General features: G+C 42.5%; 2 protein-coding genes across 2 annotated transcripts in view; one reads left to right on the forward strand and one right to left on the reverse strand.

The window, feature by feature from the left end:
* Nucleotides 1-603: 603 nt before the first annotated feature.
* tm6sf2b (transmembrane 6 superfamily member 2b) lies at nt 604-12,050 on the reverse strand (the record flags this gene model as incomplete). Its single annotated transcript, XM_084473297.1, has 10 exons — nt 604-840; nt 2,783-2,902; nt 4,761-4,853; nt 5,082-5,183; nt 5,456-5,580; nt 7,005-7,087; nt 8,107-8,210; nt 8,585-8,682; nt 10,762-10,865; nt 11,971-12,050. 10 exons carry the CDS (start codon nt 12,048-12,050, stop codon nt 604-606), a joined length of 1,146 nt encoding a protein of 381 aa, XP_084329423.1.
* Nucleotides 12,051-14,276: 2,226 nt separating this feature from the next.
* sbno2b (strawberry notch homolog 2b) overlaps nt 14,277-16,942 on the forward strand; it is a 57,312-nt gene continuing 54,646 nt past the window's right edge. The window contains exon 1 of the mRNA XM_084473256.1: nt 14,277-14,414. The gene's annotated coding sequence lies outside the window, so the exon portion shown is untranslated. The remainder of the gene's footprint in view (nt 14,415-16,942) is intronic.

The following is a 16,942-nucleotide window of genomic DNA, read 5'->3' on the forward strand; positions in this document are numbered from 1 at the left end:
AGTATTGTGTAGCATCATATCCTAGCTATCTTTGTTGTATACGGGGAATGGGTTAACCTAGCGATTGTAGGTCCTTGGCACTTAGTTCTATGAACTTCCCTATGTGGAAAATTTCTATATTGTGTGCGTATGTATGTGTATGTTTGTTTGTATGTCTATTGTCTACTGTCTGAGAGAGTGTCCACCCTACCACCCTCAAATTCCTTGTATGTGTGCATACTCGGCCAATAAAGCTGATTCTGATTCTGATTCTGATCCTGAACATCCGTACTGTAACGACAGCGATATATTGTTGTTTCTCTTTCATCTGAAAGATGTACTCATTGTAAGTCGCTTTGGATAAAAGAGTTTGCTAAATGCTCTAAATGTAAATGTAAATGTAAATGTGTATAGTGTTGATCCCCTTGCACACAAACACACACATACACACTCTCTCTCTCTTGCTGTATGACATGTGTATTTGCTCTCCACTCCATACACATATGACACTCCTACAACAAAGGAGAAAAACGGTACAAAACGGTTGAGCAAAACAAATCTTTTATTTTGGCACAAGGCCACCATAACTACACACAGTTCCCCCCTCAGAATCGTTTTGAACCATTATTTATCTTTGTATTTGGTGTCTTTCTCCTCACTGTTGGGCAGGCCTGTCTGCCCTGGGAAGGGGGCGATCTTCAGGAAGAAGTAGGGGTTACTGTGGACGCGCAGGGCCACCAGGATGGGGACCAGGGCGTAGAGAACGTTGGCCATCAACACGCAGCACAGCGAGTCGCCGGGGATACGGAACGGAGCTGAGGTGCGTGAATGGAGGGACGCCCCGATATGGGCCCACTGGCACTGCAGAGAGAGAGAGAGAGAGAGAGAGACAGAGAGAGAGAGAGAGAGAGAGAGAGAGAGAGAGAGAGAGAGAGAGGGGGGGGGGGGGGGATTAGATGGTTGAGGCTGAAATTATGTAACTGCAAGGACAGGAGAGTGCCGTGGCTACTGTGTACCGACGCCCCACTAATGTCCACAACCTACCTGCAGGCGTTCATAAGCAAGAGGCCTGAATCCCCACCTGCTCCCACTTATAAAGCACATCCGAGTTCACCGCTAGCCCCTTCCCTTTGTCTGCTAAAACAGCTTATTCGTCAAAAGTAGTGAAGGTCATGTGGTCCATGTGGACAAGCACAGATAAATACTGATTTATCCGTCTTGTTGTGGGTAGAAGGTAGAGACACATCACTTGTGACAGGTGCATTCCCCGCCGCATTGAAGGTAAACCGCACTACTACGAAAAGCCATCACACAGCCCACTCTGCTGATGGGTTGAATTACAGACCAGCCTCCCTCCTGCCCTCCCTGTCTGAAACACTTTGTGCTGTTGACACGAATGTCAAGCCAATTCTGTGTTTAAATAAATTGATATCAATCTCCTACAGAATAATCATCCACATTCCAACCAGACTGATTTGCAATATGGTCACTTGAGAGAAACGGCCTCAGGCCATGTCCACACACCAGCTAAGTGTGTAAATGCATTCGGTAGCCACAAGCTGGCATTTTCCACCTTCTAAAAAGCCTTTTAAGTGGATTCATCTCAAAATGCTGTTCTTGCGTTGCCATTTGGACAGGCAAAGCGTATATTTCTGAGAACAGTGATGTATAATTGTGACGTCAACAAACATCGGCGACTCTCTAAAGTAAACTTAAATCGCAAGAGAGAAGACACATAGAGTGTTTGTGCCAATACTGGTGAATTATTTAGAATGGACACAAACACAGTGTTACCCAGCATCTTGTGGACATGCCCGTAGTCGATGTTGTGGAGAACTCGTGGTCAACAAGATCCATCAGCCTCAGCTCCCGTCCCTAGACGGTGTCACAGGGACTGTCTAACAGGCGGCAAAGCTACTAAAAAAGTTTGCGCTAACTTGGGCTGGCCGCGTTGCGTCTGTCCCCCGCCAACGTGCAGATTTACTCTTGGGGGAAATTAGACTGCTCCTGACGGTGGCGTCGGCATGGGATCTGGTCCAGCCGCTAGTCATTTCACGGCGCAACTGTTGCCACAGTGCGGGCTGTTAGGACTTCTACAAGTGATTGATAAAATGCAGCCGCACGTCTGGTATCCACCCAAGCTGAGCGAGGTATGTTGCACCTCTGGCTGGCTCCCCCTGCGGAGATCCCTGTAGCAGGCCTCATCGAGTTCAGCTCTTTGATGCGACTAGTCTCTGGATCTGATTCTGCACCCACGCATGTTGCATAATTTTTCATTCATACATCTTATTTATAAAATTTGTCCTGTTTTTGCACACAGCTATTCCACACCCGTCTAGTTTATTTTGAGACTTGGTTGTAGCGTGGTTCAGTGTGGATGATACGCCTTGGCTGCTCTTAGTCTCACTTGTATGTTGCTTCGATGAAAGCTTTGACAAAAATATATATCTAATTGTTTTGACCTTAAAACACTTGTACACTTACCCTTCACAGGGAACTCGTAGTGAATATGGATTTGCTTGCCAGCCCAATTGATGGGACAAATTGTTTTATTTCCACGGCCCCACAAAGCCCATAAAGCCACTTCTTGTCTCTTTTCATCATACTCATTTGTCTATGGATAATTTAAAATGGAGAAGATTGCATTGCACAGACTGTGTGTTTTATAGCGCCAGGAGTCTGCTGAAGCAAATGATGGAAATCAAGGTGGAGATAATAGTATACGGTTTATACAAGATTGGTTACTTGGAAGTATGCAGTCTGAGCTGCTGGGATTGCCATGGCTGTCCCCTGGTGGTCTTACCTGGATCAAAGCCCCTGAGAAGAACGTGGTCCAGTCTGGCATCCATGTACACCCAGGCTTCAGGAGGCCATAGACAAAGGAGCCCAACAGGGGCAGCCCGTAGAAAAGGATGTGCAGCATCTGCAGGAAAACAGCAGAATAGCGTTCAAAATACCGGTCAAACTAGCAGCAATAGCAGGCTTTTGTAGTATTTTTTTCGCTCTCCGTCTCAACAGTAGGGCTAGTAGAGCGACAAGACTACAACCAAACATAAACAGCCCCCTTTCTGTTTCTGGCTCCGGTCCGGTTTCTGTTTCAACAGGATTTACAAAATGCCAAATAAAACACGACAGAAACTGTATTTCGCTACGATGTTTGATTTGGAACATCAACAAACACCACTAACCACTCAGTGAGTTGCACATTTCTGAAAACAAACGTTTAGGGTTGTTTTAAGGACAGGTTTGTGAATGCCCGTAACCAACCATTCTGAAGCAGGCAGGGGCGATTTGAAATGAGCCAAATACATGAGACAGGACCAATAGTCAAAATTTCTCTATTTCATCATAGACAAACCAGAAAGGGGGCTCAATGTTCAAAATACCGGAATTGTACATGGAAAGTACATAATATATCCTCATTATGACACATCATATGATATCTAAAAGCCCTCTTGGAGTTGAATCTAAACCATTGCACAGTCAGAGTCGGATAGAGTTTTAAGATACAAGTATTATTTGAAATATTTGGACTTATGAATGCTCAATGAATCTGATTATTGAAACTCCACTCAACTAAAAAAAGGATCTGCTGTGAATTCTTGCATGTAGCAGATCAGAACTGTGGTCGTAACCTGATTTCAAATCTTCCAATGAAACGAGAAACACGCCGATAATGTCAAACTCAGGCTACACTGCACGGAACCACTGTTGTTTTGAAAATCAGATCAAATGCTTGTTCCATCTTTCCTGGACTTGTCAAAATCAATTTAACACATGTGACATATTCTGCAACCTAATTGCTGTAACCAGTTAGCAAAGAAGCTACTGGGGGAGTCTTTTTCCTCTTTTATTCTTATTTTTACATTTGCACGTCAAAACAATTTCCTTCACACTGAGCGCTAAGGACATGTTTTTAATAAAAGCACATTAAAGGTACTCTGGATTTTTCCTGCTGCTGTATAACAGCTTCACGCCACCTCACTGAGCTCTGCCTTTAATCCCAGTCTTTGGGCGCAGATGAATTCAAATGCACGTCTCTCATCGGAGGGCCAATCAAAAACGCCCTTCAGCCTTTGGTTTGAGTGCATTCCCAGAGCTTCCGCGGTCACCTGTCACATGTAGCTCGTCACAGTGGATGATTAAAACTGTGGTTTAACGCAAGAGCAGTGTAACCCTTTGACGGCGACACACCAATCCCTCATGACCTCCCTCAGCCACACATCCACACAGGATGCACAAGTTATCTATAACCACACACGCACACTAATCAAAAACTACACACAGACATGCACACGTCTGAAGCAGAGTGAGACAAGGCATGCTTTGAATGCTACACACACACACACACACACACACACACGGTGTGATGCTGTGTTATAGGTGCGCTGGGTAGGGATTAGCTTATCAAGCTCTCAGCATGCAGTTCGCCTGTCTGATCAATGAAACGCAATTGTGTTTGGACAATGACAAGGTCTTTGGATAACCTATTGGCAGGCCTGCGTACTGCTGAAATCAGACACACGCACATACCACACACACACACACACACACACACACACACACACACACACACACACACACACACACACACGTACCCAAAAAGATCCAGTCGCAACAACAGACAGTTTCATTGTTTAAACACATCCAATGGAGCACAATGCATGAGGCCTCTTAGCCCTTTTCTTATTGTTGCAGAATAACAGACCTTGGGAGGGTTAATGCTATGCACAATGTTAAGCAGCCATGTTAAAAAACTAAACTCAAAAATAACATCCCACCATGACTTTGGGGAAGCCCACAGGGTCACTCAGGTAGGGCTCATATTGCTTCAGGTAGACGGAACAGGCTTCTAGCGGGGAATCCAGAGCCACCTACGTGCATGTACAAACAGAATAAGCAGTATATGTAGAAAACTCATTTCAAATTCAATATACTCGCATTGACAATCACTACTTATAAGCACATCAACAACCATAGATCAATTATGGCATGCATGCATTTGCGTTAAACAGTATGCATGAAACGTTAAAGAGGCAGAATTAATATAATAAACTTCCAGGTAAACAGTTATTCTTCAGTGAGTCTGTTGTATTTATTACCAGTCCTCTGAAGAGAGTGAAAGCCATGGCGGCTAACAGGAGCAGTACCAGCACCAAATCCTGGGGGCGCCAGATCAGCTTCATGGTCTGCACGTTGTGGGCCTGCAGCAGGACACCAAAGGCAAACCAAAAGAGGTCAAGATCATAGTGAGCACTATATTCAGTTTCACCTAATTTCACCTAGACTCTGCATCCCCCCCTTACCGCCCCGCCCCTCTTACGCACTTATTGTGTGTTGTACATCCTGGCACATAATGTACGCACTTATTGTTTGCCGTACGTCCATGTCAAAGTATGTTCACATTCAAACGTGTATGTATGTGTATGTATATAGTACACGTCTATAGATACTCTCCAAGATGTTTTAAACTCACATTGTATCCACCAATGAGCGGTCTGTCCTTGGCCCTGATGAACAGGGTGACTGTCGCCCACACCGGCAGCAGAAGGAACACAAAGTTGATCCAGAAAGCTGGACGGATTTCCAACACATATTTACCTGCCAAAATGTAGAAGCAGTGCGTGTGAGAGAGAGAGAGAGCTGACTGGGCGTGGGGGTGTGAGCGTGTGCCACAAGTTAAATTCAAAATGTGGAGAATCCGGCTTATTTGAATGGATTAATTTATCATGTTATATTATCGGAAAGTCTTAAGCATTATTTTAATCACTACCATGATAGTATCTTATGTGATAAATCCCTCTGGGTGTGATCGATTAATTTCCTCTTCTCTTGTGTTTAATTTAGTATTCACAATACAGGGTGAGATCAGTTAGATTTTTCATTTCTGACACACACATAAACCATGTGTCTTTCATGTCAGCAACATTAATGTCTCTGCATTGGTGGCTGGCAGCAGGACAGTTGTATAAACAAGAAAGACTGTGTTAGCTAATGGGGATATTATAGCAAAGCTGTAGTATGTCAACCCTCACCTGAAATACTAGAGCTTTGCTATAATATCCCCATTAGCTAACACAGTCTTTCATGTCAGCAACATAAATGTCTCTGCATTGGTGGCTGGCAGCAGGACAGTTGTATAAACATGAAAGACTGTGTTAGCTAATGGGGATATTATAGCAAAGCTCTAGTATTCCAGGCGAGGGTCGAAATAGAGGCGTTTGAGTCGGTTGCATAATTCACAGAAGATGTGGGCAAACACTATCTTCACACACCGTAGAGCCACCGGTACTCTTCTGACACGATAATCTGGGGATGTCGATGATGGATCGACAGATGTTAAGTCCTTATTGCTTGTCTAAGCAAGCAGGCTATTAAAGTGTAGTAGAGCAAGCACTACCCACTGCTGTCAGATATAGGTCACATAAAGAATATGAATATGACCAGCCAGGTCATAAAAATTGATGATCTGTGTAAAACAATCTGAACTGAGTGTAGTGACAGCATCTGGTTTGCTTCCAGATCTCTCATGTCCCTTTACCTGCCCACAAGAGGGCCCTACCCTGGTCTGCATCATCCAGTGTCATTGTCCATTACCTGGGGTTATTTGGTATTAAGTTGGCACGCGGGTCCTAATTGGTATCAACGGGCCCATGTGCACATCCAGAAAGGCACACCTTCCTTGCATACAATCACACTAAATCTAGGTGGTTCAAATTAGCTGGATGCCTAAAAACAAGCATGTATTGTAAAAACTAGGGACACATCACTACATGCTTATTACACTGACTAAACCAAGGAGCCGATCGCCTTCAGGTGAGCTTGAACTCTCTTTGGAAAACGGAAAGAACAGATGCTCAAACTCTGGGCTTTGGTCGCAGCTTGGGAAGGTGAAGCGAGGCTGGTTGTGTATTTTACTGGTTGGGCAACGGTGGGGGGGGCGCTACGGCGGCCCAAATGTTGCTCGACCAAAGCCCGGAGAGAGCGACTGGTGGCGAGGGGGGTAGCGGATTAGCCAGGCTCACCTGCGACGATGCCAACGATAAACACACTCATGTTGGCGCAGAGAGAGCCGGCCCAGAAAAGCCCCATGGTACGGTAGGACTTCCTGGGAGGACGGACAGGGAGAACCACAGCCATTAATGCTGAGCTGGTTGATGTCGAGTTCCAAATGCAGAGTGATGTGAATTGTTCTGAGCCTGAGAGCGGTTCTGTCAGGGAGATCACACTCACACAAAAGACACCATTTAAAGCATTCACATAACATTTACATATAGGGCATTTAGCAGACGCTTTTAATGCAAAGTGACGTACAATAAGTACATCGGTCAAAAGAAAGAGAAACAATATATCGCTGTCTGTACAGAAAGGATGTTCATAGAACCAAGAGCCAAGCACTAACAATCACTAGGTTAACCCATTCCTCGTATGCAACAAAGATAGCGAGGATAACATGCTACACAATGCTAAGTACTATTTTTAAGTGCAAGGAAGTACAGCATACAATAAGTGCGTAAGAGGGGTGTTGGGGAGTAAGGGGGGAGGCTATGCAGAGTCTAGGTGAACTCTGAACAAGTGAGTCTTGAGTATTTTGCAGAATCTTATTTCATTTTGGCAATGGCTCCACACCATGGCTGGATCTGGATCTGGAAGTCAATCTGACTTTACACACCAAACTCTTGAACTCAGGGAGGGGTACTTTCTAACTGATCTGAGGTAGACTCATCTTTTTATACTCAGTTTTTATTATGTTTTTTTAATATGCTGCGCTTCTTTCAATAAACCTATAATATGCTCTTCTTTTATTTGCGGTCGAGTTTATGGATTGCCTATAGAGCGAGGCGGGCCGTAAAACGCTGATGCAGAAGGGCCGATGAATCAGAGAGAAGAGTTAGGAAGGCGTCGACCGGGAGATTAAATCATGAGTTCATCATAACAAAGTCAATATGTACCCGGGGTCTGAGAGAAATCCATCCGCAGAACCGTGAGAGTATAGCGAAACCAAAATATCCCCTCCATACATAAAGATGGAGCGCATCATTCACATTTCTGATTGCTTCCCTAGATACCTTGTTGGAGGATGCGTAACGGCTGCAGTGACGGGGGGGGGAGTGGGGATGCCCCTACCTGTCTGTTATCCTGCTGATCATCATCAGGTACATGATGAAGTGAACAATCCCATCCCAGTAGCACATCATAATGGCATAGGCTGAGCCCAGGTACGGCTCCCCCTAGAACACAGACATCAAATATAGATCTAGTGATTATCGTTTTCCAGGCCTCTGGCTATGAAATGTCACCAAATGTCACATGTCCCTGTAGAGTTTATACCTTATGGATTTTTTTGGAAAGCTTGAGTTTGAGATTGAGTTTTCTATCTAGAATGAAACGCATGGTATCTATTATGGAACTTAAATAGTGCATATTGTACTATTTGTATGTACATACATTTACATTTACATTTATATTCAGGGCACTTAGCAGCCACTTTTATTCAAAGCGACTTATTTTATTTGTCAGAAGGGACACATACATGTATATACAAACACTTCACCTATCTGAATTGCTTTAATACACTTTGTCTGTGTGCCATAAGGTGACTTACTGTTTTCTCATAGAATTCCATGAACCCAGAAACGACCCCATCTTGCTGCAAAGCACTTATAAGGTCGATGACACACGTGAAGCAGAAAACGGCAAACACTAAAAAGAAAGAACAAGATGAAAAAATAAGACTGTGGGTTATACAAGTTCATTCATTTCAATGAAAGACTTTCACAGCCCATCACATCATAATCATACACGACTCCATTCAATTTCTGGTACTTTGTTGGTCCTAGACTCCTTTGAAATCAGGGGGTGTTTTTTCTGATCCACAATCCCAAGCGGTTTTATTCAAGTGGTTCTGGAGTTCAACCCTGGAATTCAACACTTGCTACTAGCTACGTCTGTGGAACAAATGCCATTCAGTAGTCCTAATGACTGTGATTGAAAGCGCCACTCTATTCCTTGTAATTACCCATTCTGCTCCGTCAGTCTATTTCAAAATATAAAAGAGCAGAACACATGCCTGACCACTCAATTCTATTTTAGTTTTCTAAATTAGTTTAAAAACATCTTCAACCACATATTTTCACCTGTCCTCTCTGGAAAGGTTTTTTTCCCCCCTGGGACCCTCATTGTATTTTTCTTTCTATTATTTGACATCTTTCCTTTGAAACATTTCTCTCCATCCACTTGGCAATTAATTGTGGGTTGGTAGAGAAGTTTCTTATCTTTTTGGGCCGCCACAGTAACATATGAGGATACACGTGGACAAGAGTGACTTCCCACTGTGTTGACACTACTAGGAATATAATAGAATGCCTTCATTGTCATTGCATCTAATTACAATACTAATATAATTACTGTAATAATAAAATACTGTAATAATAATTACAGTACAACAAAATGGGAGAGCTACTCCAGAAAGGGGCCTCATTAATCATAAAAAACTCATTCCACCCTTCATTCATTGCAAACATTCACACAATACACACACACACACACACACACACACAGATGTATATCATAGGCTACATCATTCATGGCAGCCACTCTCAGCCACACTTGGAGTACTAGGAGTTGTACTTGGAAACAAGCCAGTTTCTAAGAACAGAACAGACATTTTCATATGTCCAAGGTCCAAGCAGATCCACATGTTATTTTGCAAGGGCAAGTTTTATAATGTCATATATCAGAATATGAATTATGCAAATTGATTGATCTCCATATTTACACATGATGAAAATGTAGTCTATTCTCATAAACAATGAAATAGGCGTAACATAATAAAATTGAAGAATGCCATTGTAGAGTTCTCCTGCCCTATTGCCACATAGACATAACTAATACCAAGGCTTAAAGCTTTTCAGCACTTTTCTGTTATATCTGTCCTTCAGGCACATACACATGGGCAGGATTATGTGTACACAAATCAACACAACGCTTATTGCAGGGAAAGACATAAACACACACATCTACTGTAATGTGAACTGTTTGGTGTGTAATCCTTGGGGGAGAGATATGTCTTTGGCATCTAACAGGAGACTATGAGGGGGAGTATGGCTCCAGAAACTGTGCTCATACCCCCCTGGTGTCTTTGATATCACTGGCATGGTTTTGGGTGGTGATATACAATCAAATCAAATCAACTTTCTGCTCTAATGATATTGCCATATTGGGACAGGTTTGAGTGGGTATTGATGACTTGACTGCTGGGGTCTGAATTGCTAAAAAAAATGGTTGATGGAGTTCTGCCAAAAATGATGCCCTTTGGGTGGCTTCCATTTCGGAAAATGTGGTAAAAGCCATTGTGTAGTTGTGCTATAAATGACCTGACTTTCTTAAATTACATTATGCACCTGTCACCTCCAGCATCTCTTAAACACAATGATTTAGTTTGTCTTGGAGTGCCAATGTTTCTGTACTGCAGCATAAAGTCTTAAGTATATGTCCCTCTGCTATATTACATATATTAACCAAAGGACTTATTCAACTGCCACCCATGCCACACAAATGCCAGTGCGGGTTTAGTTTTCCTCTGATCCCTGAACAGTGGAAGCAGCTTTTCGAATAACAAATGGTGACACAATGAGAACAATTCATGTTTTTAAATCCAACACAGGGTTCTGGAAATCCTCTCTGCTAGTGTTAAGGATTTTAAATCCCAAGTCTCAAGCCGCTTCAACAATGTTGGGAAATAAAATTCTGTATGTGAGGAATTACAATTCTATACGTTACCAAAGAATAAGACGTCTTTAGGTGGGTTGCCACGAGTTATGAGGAAGTAGAACAGAAATACGAGCACCAAAACAGCCATTCCAACCTCCAAGATCACGTAGGGCCTGGGACAGAAAACCACCGTTATTGAATCACATTTGTCAACTGAATATGAGAATTGAGATCTAGCTCAAATATAAATTGAAGCTTTGTGTCGGTTTTAAGCTTTATTTCGATTGCTTTCAGTACATAGTTACCTATCGCTTATTAACAAGCTTATTGTTGATTTTTTTTTAATGTAAGATTTGAGAGTGGTAAAAAAAAGGATTTTCAAACTGAACAAACAAACTGCCAGTCATGTAGTGGGGCAATGAGGGAAGATGTATATGCTTAGGGTATCATCCTCTCACAAAAATAACAGCTTATTTGGAAAGTGTATTATGTAAGGAAGCCCAACTAAAGGTGGTGAGAGGAAAAGGAAAGGAAAGTTCCCTCGCCATCACGGCGATTCAACAGCATAAGAAAGATTTATGCACACATACTGTTTGTTTGCAGAGTGGAAAAGCACAAGGCACATTGTGTGTCAGGAGCTATTTATCAAACTCCTCTGCACAGGTTGTATTGATTTTCAACCTCCACACACTGAGAGGAGAGCCAGCAGGGATATTCAAAAGAGAAAAGACCTTACAAATGCGAAATACCAGCCATTCAACGTTGTAACGTGTCAAACCTGCAGTTGCAATCCATTTATCATAATTTGCAAAACAATATGATTCATCATTAACGAACAAGGGGTCAGATACCATTGTTTAAACCAAAACAATTAACAACTAATTGTGTTTGAGCACTTCAGATGAACTGACCGTGACACATAGTTCCTGAGGTTTATGAACTCGTTTTAGTTGTACTAATACTTAGACTAATCAGTCTTTTACTGCATCGGGTTTACCGCAAGCTGAAGCCAGATGCTTACTTTGAGCCACTCCAACCATTTGCTGGAAATTAAATGCAGTTTATGTTTTACGTCTGCACGTTGTTTTTAAGTATACCATCTCCAATGACATATTCAATGGAGCGTTGCATGGCTTATTATGCTGGTTCAGTTATAGTATAAGATGACCATTTATTTATCCCCAGACTCTGCAACCGAGGAAGAGTTTCTTGTGTATTTACTTCTAGCAAAGGAAGGGAAAAAATGAACGAAAGAAAGACAAAAAGATAGAAACTTACTCTTGAAGCTCAGGGATGCTGTTCATCGCATAAAGAACGCCAAGGGCGGAAAATGAAAACAAGAAAACTATGGTCTCCATCTTGTCGAACACGAATCCCTCTCCCTATAGAATCAGAACCTTCGCTGAAATAAGAAGAATATTGGGTTTTAGTTTTAATATACTTGAAAAAAAAGTCCCAAATGTGGCTCCTGTTACAAGAGAAAAAGTAATATGACCCAAACTTAAACAAGAATTTGATAAGATTTTGGAAAAAAAGGCAGCTCTTTCACTTACCTGCTGCTTGCCCTGTGGGTGGATTCATCAAATGTCTGGCCCAGAGCATACATGGCCTTTACACAGAAAATAATGAATTGGAGACTATGACGCTTTGGGGAAGGTTATGCAAGTTGGTTTGGTCAGGGGTTTACGCAAATCTTATTAGAGTCAGGCTGCTGTAGCTTGCATTGTAACGGGCCTATTTACAAGTCACACTGCAACTGTATGTTGCAATGCATGTTAATCCTACATGTAATGTGGTTTGTGAAATCACACCAGATAATCTCTTTTTCCCTGATTTAATTTCAGTCACTAGGTTCAAATTTTTTTTTTTCGAAAGTGTTGGATGATGAATAAACCTTATATTGCACTGGTCTGTAAAATGATACAAAATATGTCCAGCAGAGTGCGCCAAATGCAAACTTAAATCGCATGAACGAGGTCCTTTTTTATCGGGCGTTCGCATAACAACAAATATATTAAATCGATCTATATCGATCCATCTATCTATCTATCCATTTGTCTATCAGTCAGACAGACACTTTCAGTCTATCCTTCTGTCTGTCTGTCTGTCTGTCTGTCTGGCTATCTATCCATCATGATAAACTATGCCAACGTGCCTATTTTCTCCTTACTGCCACTATCTTTCTCTTCAGTCTTACGTTTATTTTCTGCCTTGTCTGCAGGAGAAAAAAACACACTATCTGACCCCTATCTGCATTTGACAGAGACGACAAATGGCATTCTGTCATGTCTTGTAGCTTGCCAGCTTGGACGTGTGCCCTACCTTGAACTATTACACACACACACACACACACACACACACACACACACACACACACACACACACACACACACACACACACACACACACACAGACAATATCCTTTGTTGGGAAAAGGGGGACTGTAATAGCGGGAAAGCAGTGACTCTGTTTACTGGAAACAACTGGAGCCTTTCCAATCATATCGTTCAATAAGTCAGAGCTTATAGATGGATAAGAAAAGTCGCCCGAAATAAAGGAAGAAATATTATTATGCTTAAAAAATGTTGCAGTTTATTGGTAAGAAATAATGAATAACAACCAAAGTCGTAAATATTATAATAAAAAATACTAAATTACCTCACCTCGTTCCAAATAATGCTTTAATCACTGGCTGCTAAGAAACACATCATTGCAAAAGCTGTCTGCAATGGTGCACCCCTTATGTTGTTCACAATCATTTTGATCAATCTTGGTTGATCAACTTGACCACAAGTTGATTCATCTAACAGCAATGAGAGCCATTCATAGCCTCACTGTTGTTCACAATACACAGCATTTCATGCACAGGATTATGAGATGTATTTAGGGCTGTATATAATAATTATATTTACAGCTGATGGATATTTTCTTGACCCATCATATAATGATCAATTGCTGATTTTCTTTGAAAGTGAATTGGTCCACTCCTTACAAGGACAATTGCCTCCAATTGATCATGTGAAGAAAAATGACAAATGATTGACGTGTCTAAATAAGCGAAAGTTGAATATACTACGTTTTGTTTTTAAATGTATTTGATTATATATATATATATATATGTATTGGATTTGATATTTTTCAAATGGCATTAAACCATAATGGACCTATGATATTTCAAAGTTGCTGAAAGATCTAATTCTATAGATGATGGTATTATAGAGTCCAGGAATTTACATTAATAAAACGATGTCCAGCCTCATACTTTAACTGATCTCCAATAGCCAGTTGTATTTCCCTACAAAACACACATCTTATCGTCCTCATGGTGATGTGGGCTGCCTTATAACAGTGCTATTCATTATGAATGGACGGTTTTAATTGCATGATCTTAACGATGTTACATAGGCATCCTATAACCATCCGTTCAGCCCTGAACGTCGGCCTGCAACCGGCGTCCCCCCGATTTGTGTTATCTATTTCGGGCCAGAATGGTGAGGTCCACTCCGGCCCACAACAATCAACAAGAGACGCCGCGTGACGTCAGCAGCGGAAACATCGGGTTCGGCTGTTCAAAATGGCAGCGTCTCAATCAGGAAGTGAAGAAAACAACTAAGAAGAATAAGTTGATTAAAACAAGCGTTTTTTCGGCCAATTCGACGCCAGCCGTTGTTACAAATTACAGCGCTGCTTGGATGTCGGATTTATAACCATACGAACACACGGTGAGTGCGCCGTGCGTTGTTTTTAAAGGGAAGCGGAGCGTCGCTGGTGTTTTACTGGACGCGGTCGAGGCAGTCTCTCCTCGGCTCACACGTTTTATGCACCGGGGTAGGCCGGGGTTTGGGGGGTCGACGGACGAGAGTCGCATCAAATGGGAAAATGTGTTTGTATTGAGTGTGACTCGAGTTAACCCCACGACCTGGTTTGCTTTGTGGAACTAATCGAAGTCGCGGATTTTTTTTTTTTTAATATCATGGCACACTGTAAACAACAGCCACCGCCGCTTAAAGTGTCGTACTAAACAGGTGCATTAGGCCAGTAACTATCACCAAGATGGCTGTTTGGGGATTGATGGGTGTTGTTTTGAGGTGTGCTGAATCGGAAAATTGCAATACTGCGATTGTTTCCGATTATTTATGGGAACGAATGGCGAAGAAACCCCGACGTCGTCGTCTCGGTGTACGTGGAGGTAGAAACGAGCATACCCCAGAGGCAGAAACTCCGTGATGCTAATCGAGCTAGCCTCAGCATCGCGAGTTTTTTACGAATATAAAGAACCGGTTTCGGCCCAAACATGATACCAGCACACGGGAGGGGATTCGGTCCGTGTAGATGTCGTGTATAACCGAGCAATCGGCGTTATTATGAAGGCGATCGGAGGAATTCCTCCGTCGTCCGCCGAGCTAGCTCCCCGTTAAAGCGGTGCGGACGAGGCTCGCGTCCTTGCCTTCCTTTGTGTGTATGTGGACTTTTGTCTTTGAAGTCGGCAAATAAAGACTCCCAGAGCCCCACCACCCATCGAATTATTAACCATAACCGCACTATCACCGAACCGCGATCCTCCACACGGGGTCTGATGCCCCGTACTGACCCACATATAGTGATTCAATTAATTTGTTTATGTAATTGTGGCAACATCTTACTTTAAGTAATCCAGTGTTACCCAAGGACAGTCAGGGTGGAGATGTCGCTCATTGTGTCTGATGTGATTTGAACTTTGCCATCAGGATTATAGAAACTATCCGTCGTTAATGTGATATAACGCAGGATTGAAAGTCCGCGATGCGTCGCTACTTTAAGCGCTGTGTTTGTCTCTGTTTCTGTTGACCTACTTCGTTTTCATGAGATACTGATTCATTAAAAAGTTTCATTGCATGTTTTACTTTTGTTAATAAGGCCTATAGCCTACTGCCCAGAATCGGTGCCTTGAAGGCCTGTCCGTACGTGTGCAATGGGGGAAAAGTTAAACTGGGGGTTTAATGTATTGAAAGACGCTCGGAGGGCTTTCTATGTACTCCTGTTCTAAAGATTCACAAACAGTATGGCTCCTGAGAGTTTTGCAGTGTGTCACAGAAGACAAATGAATTTGGAGTTGTTTTAAGAGTTGTTTTAGTAGGCCAATCAGCCGCGAGATACGAAGGAGACTGTTCTTTGTCTCCGCAACTATTTCCACTGTTTAGTTTCTAGTGTCTTTATTGCCTGCAGCCAAGGCCAATCAGTCAAGCCTAATGCAAGCCTCGACACAGGTTGCCATGGTAGCCGTCTATTTTTCCAATTATGTTATTTCCCCTTCGCGAAGGTAGGATACTATTTGCCGATTGTGAAGTGAATATGTCGTCCCTCTCACAGCCGTCTGTCCCTTTAAAGGCCCTTAGAGCTGATGACGTAGTATGGGCCTTTGGGGTTGCTGCCTTCTCTTCGTATTGGCAGCAGACGATATGTTTTACTATTAGAGTGTCAGGCAGAAATACAACCTTCAAACCACACACCTCTTCCCCCCCCCCCTCCAGCTACCTCAGCCAGTCTCTCTCCTGGCCGGTTCACCGCTTGGAGCACCAGAGTGGCTCGATCAATAGAGGTCTGTTCATGCCCTGTGGTAACAGAAAGAAGGGGGCTTCAGAATATAACACGACTTTTGTATGTGTATGTTTGACAAAATATATTTTTCAAAATATGGTATATGATGTAAATATATGTGCTGAAAGGCCAGTGAACAGGGTCTGTTTAATTGTTGGGTTAGCTTAGGCGCGACCAACACTTTTTCATTAATTGTGCGATCGTTACACGGTAGTATGAGGAAGAAGAAAAAAACAAAACAAATACTCTTTGTTTTGATTGTAGTAAAAAGGGATGGGTATGAACTGTTGTATTCGACTTGTTTTAAGTATGCAAGCCGGGTTTCTTTAGCAGGCTGGGAGTAGGCTCAGGGAGTGTGGCTGGAGCAGGGCTGAGTGTGTTGTTTTGGCCTGACATTGGTGCAATGCACAGGTCAGCTCGCGCTGCTCATTCTTATACCCCCATAGGTTTCGTTGTCTTAGAGAGAAGAAGAGACCTGTGTACACAACACAAAAGTACATATTTACTCATTTATTGCAAAGCCTCTCATTCCTGTTTTCTCAAACACTGGGTGACGTAGTGTAAGCTCCCTTATGAGAGAAACACTCATTTCAAACCACCAATCAGAGGCTCTTTACTTGTGCTCTAGTAAGTAAATATACCCTAACCCTAGTTGTATTACTACAGTTCAGGA

Source organism: Micromesistius poutassou, assembly GCF_964030765.1.
Source record: "Micromesistius poutassou genome assembly, chromosome: 9".
In the NCBI taxonomy this organism is placed as follows: Eukaryota; Metazoa; Chordata; class Actinopteri; order Gadiformes; family Gadidae; genus Micromesistius; species Micromesistius poutassou.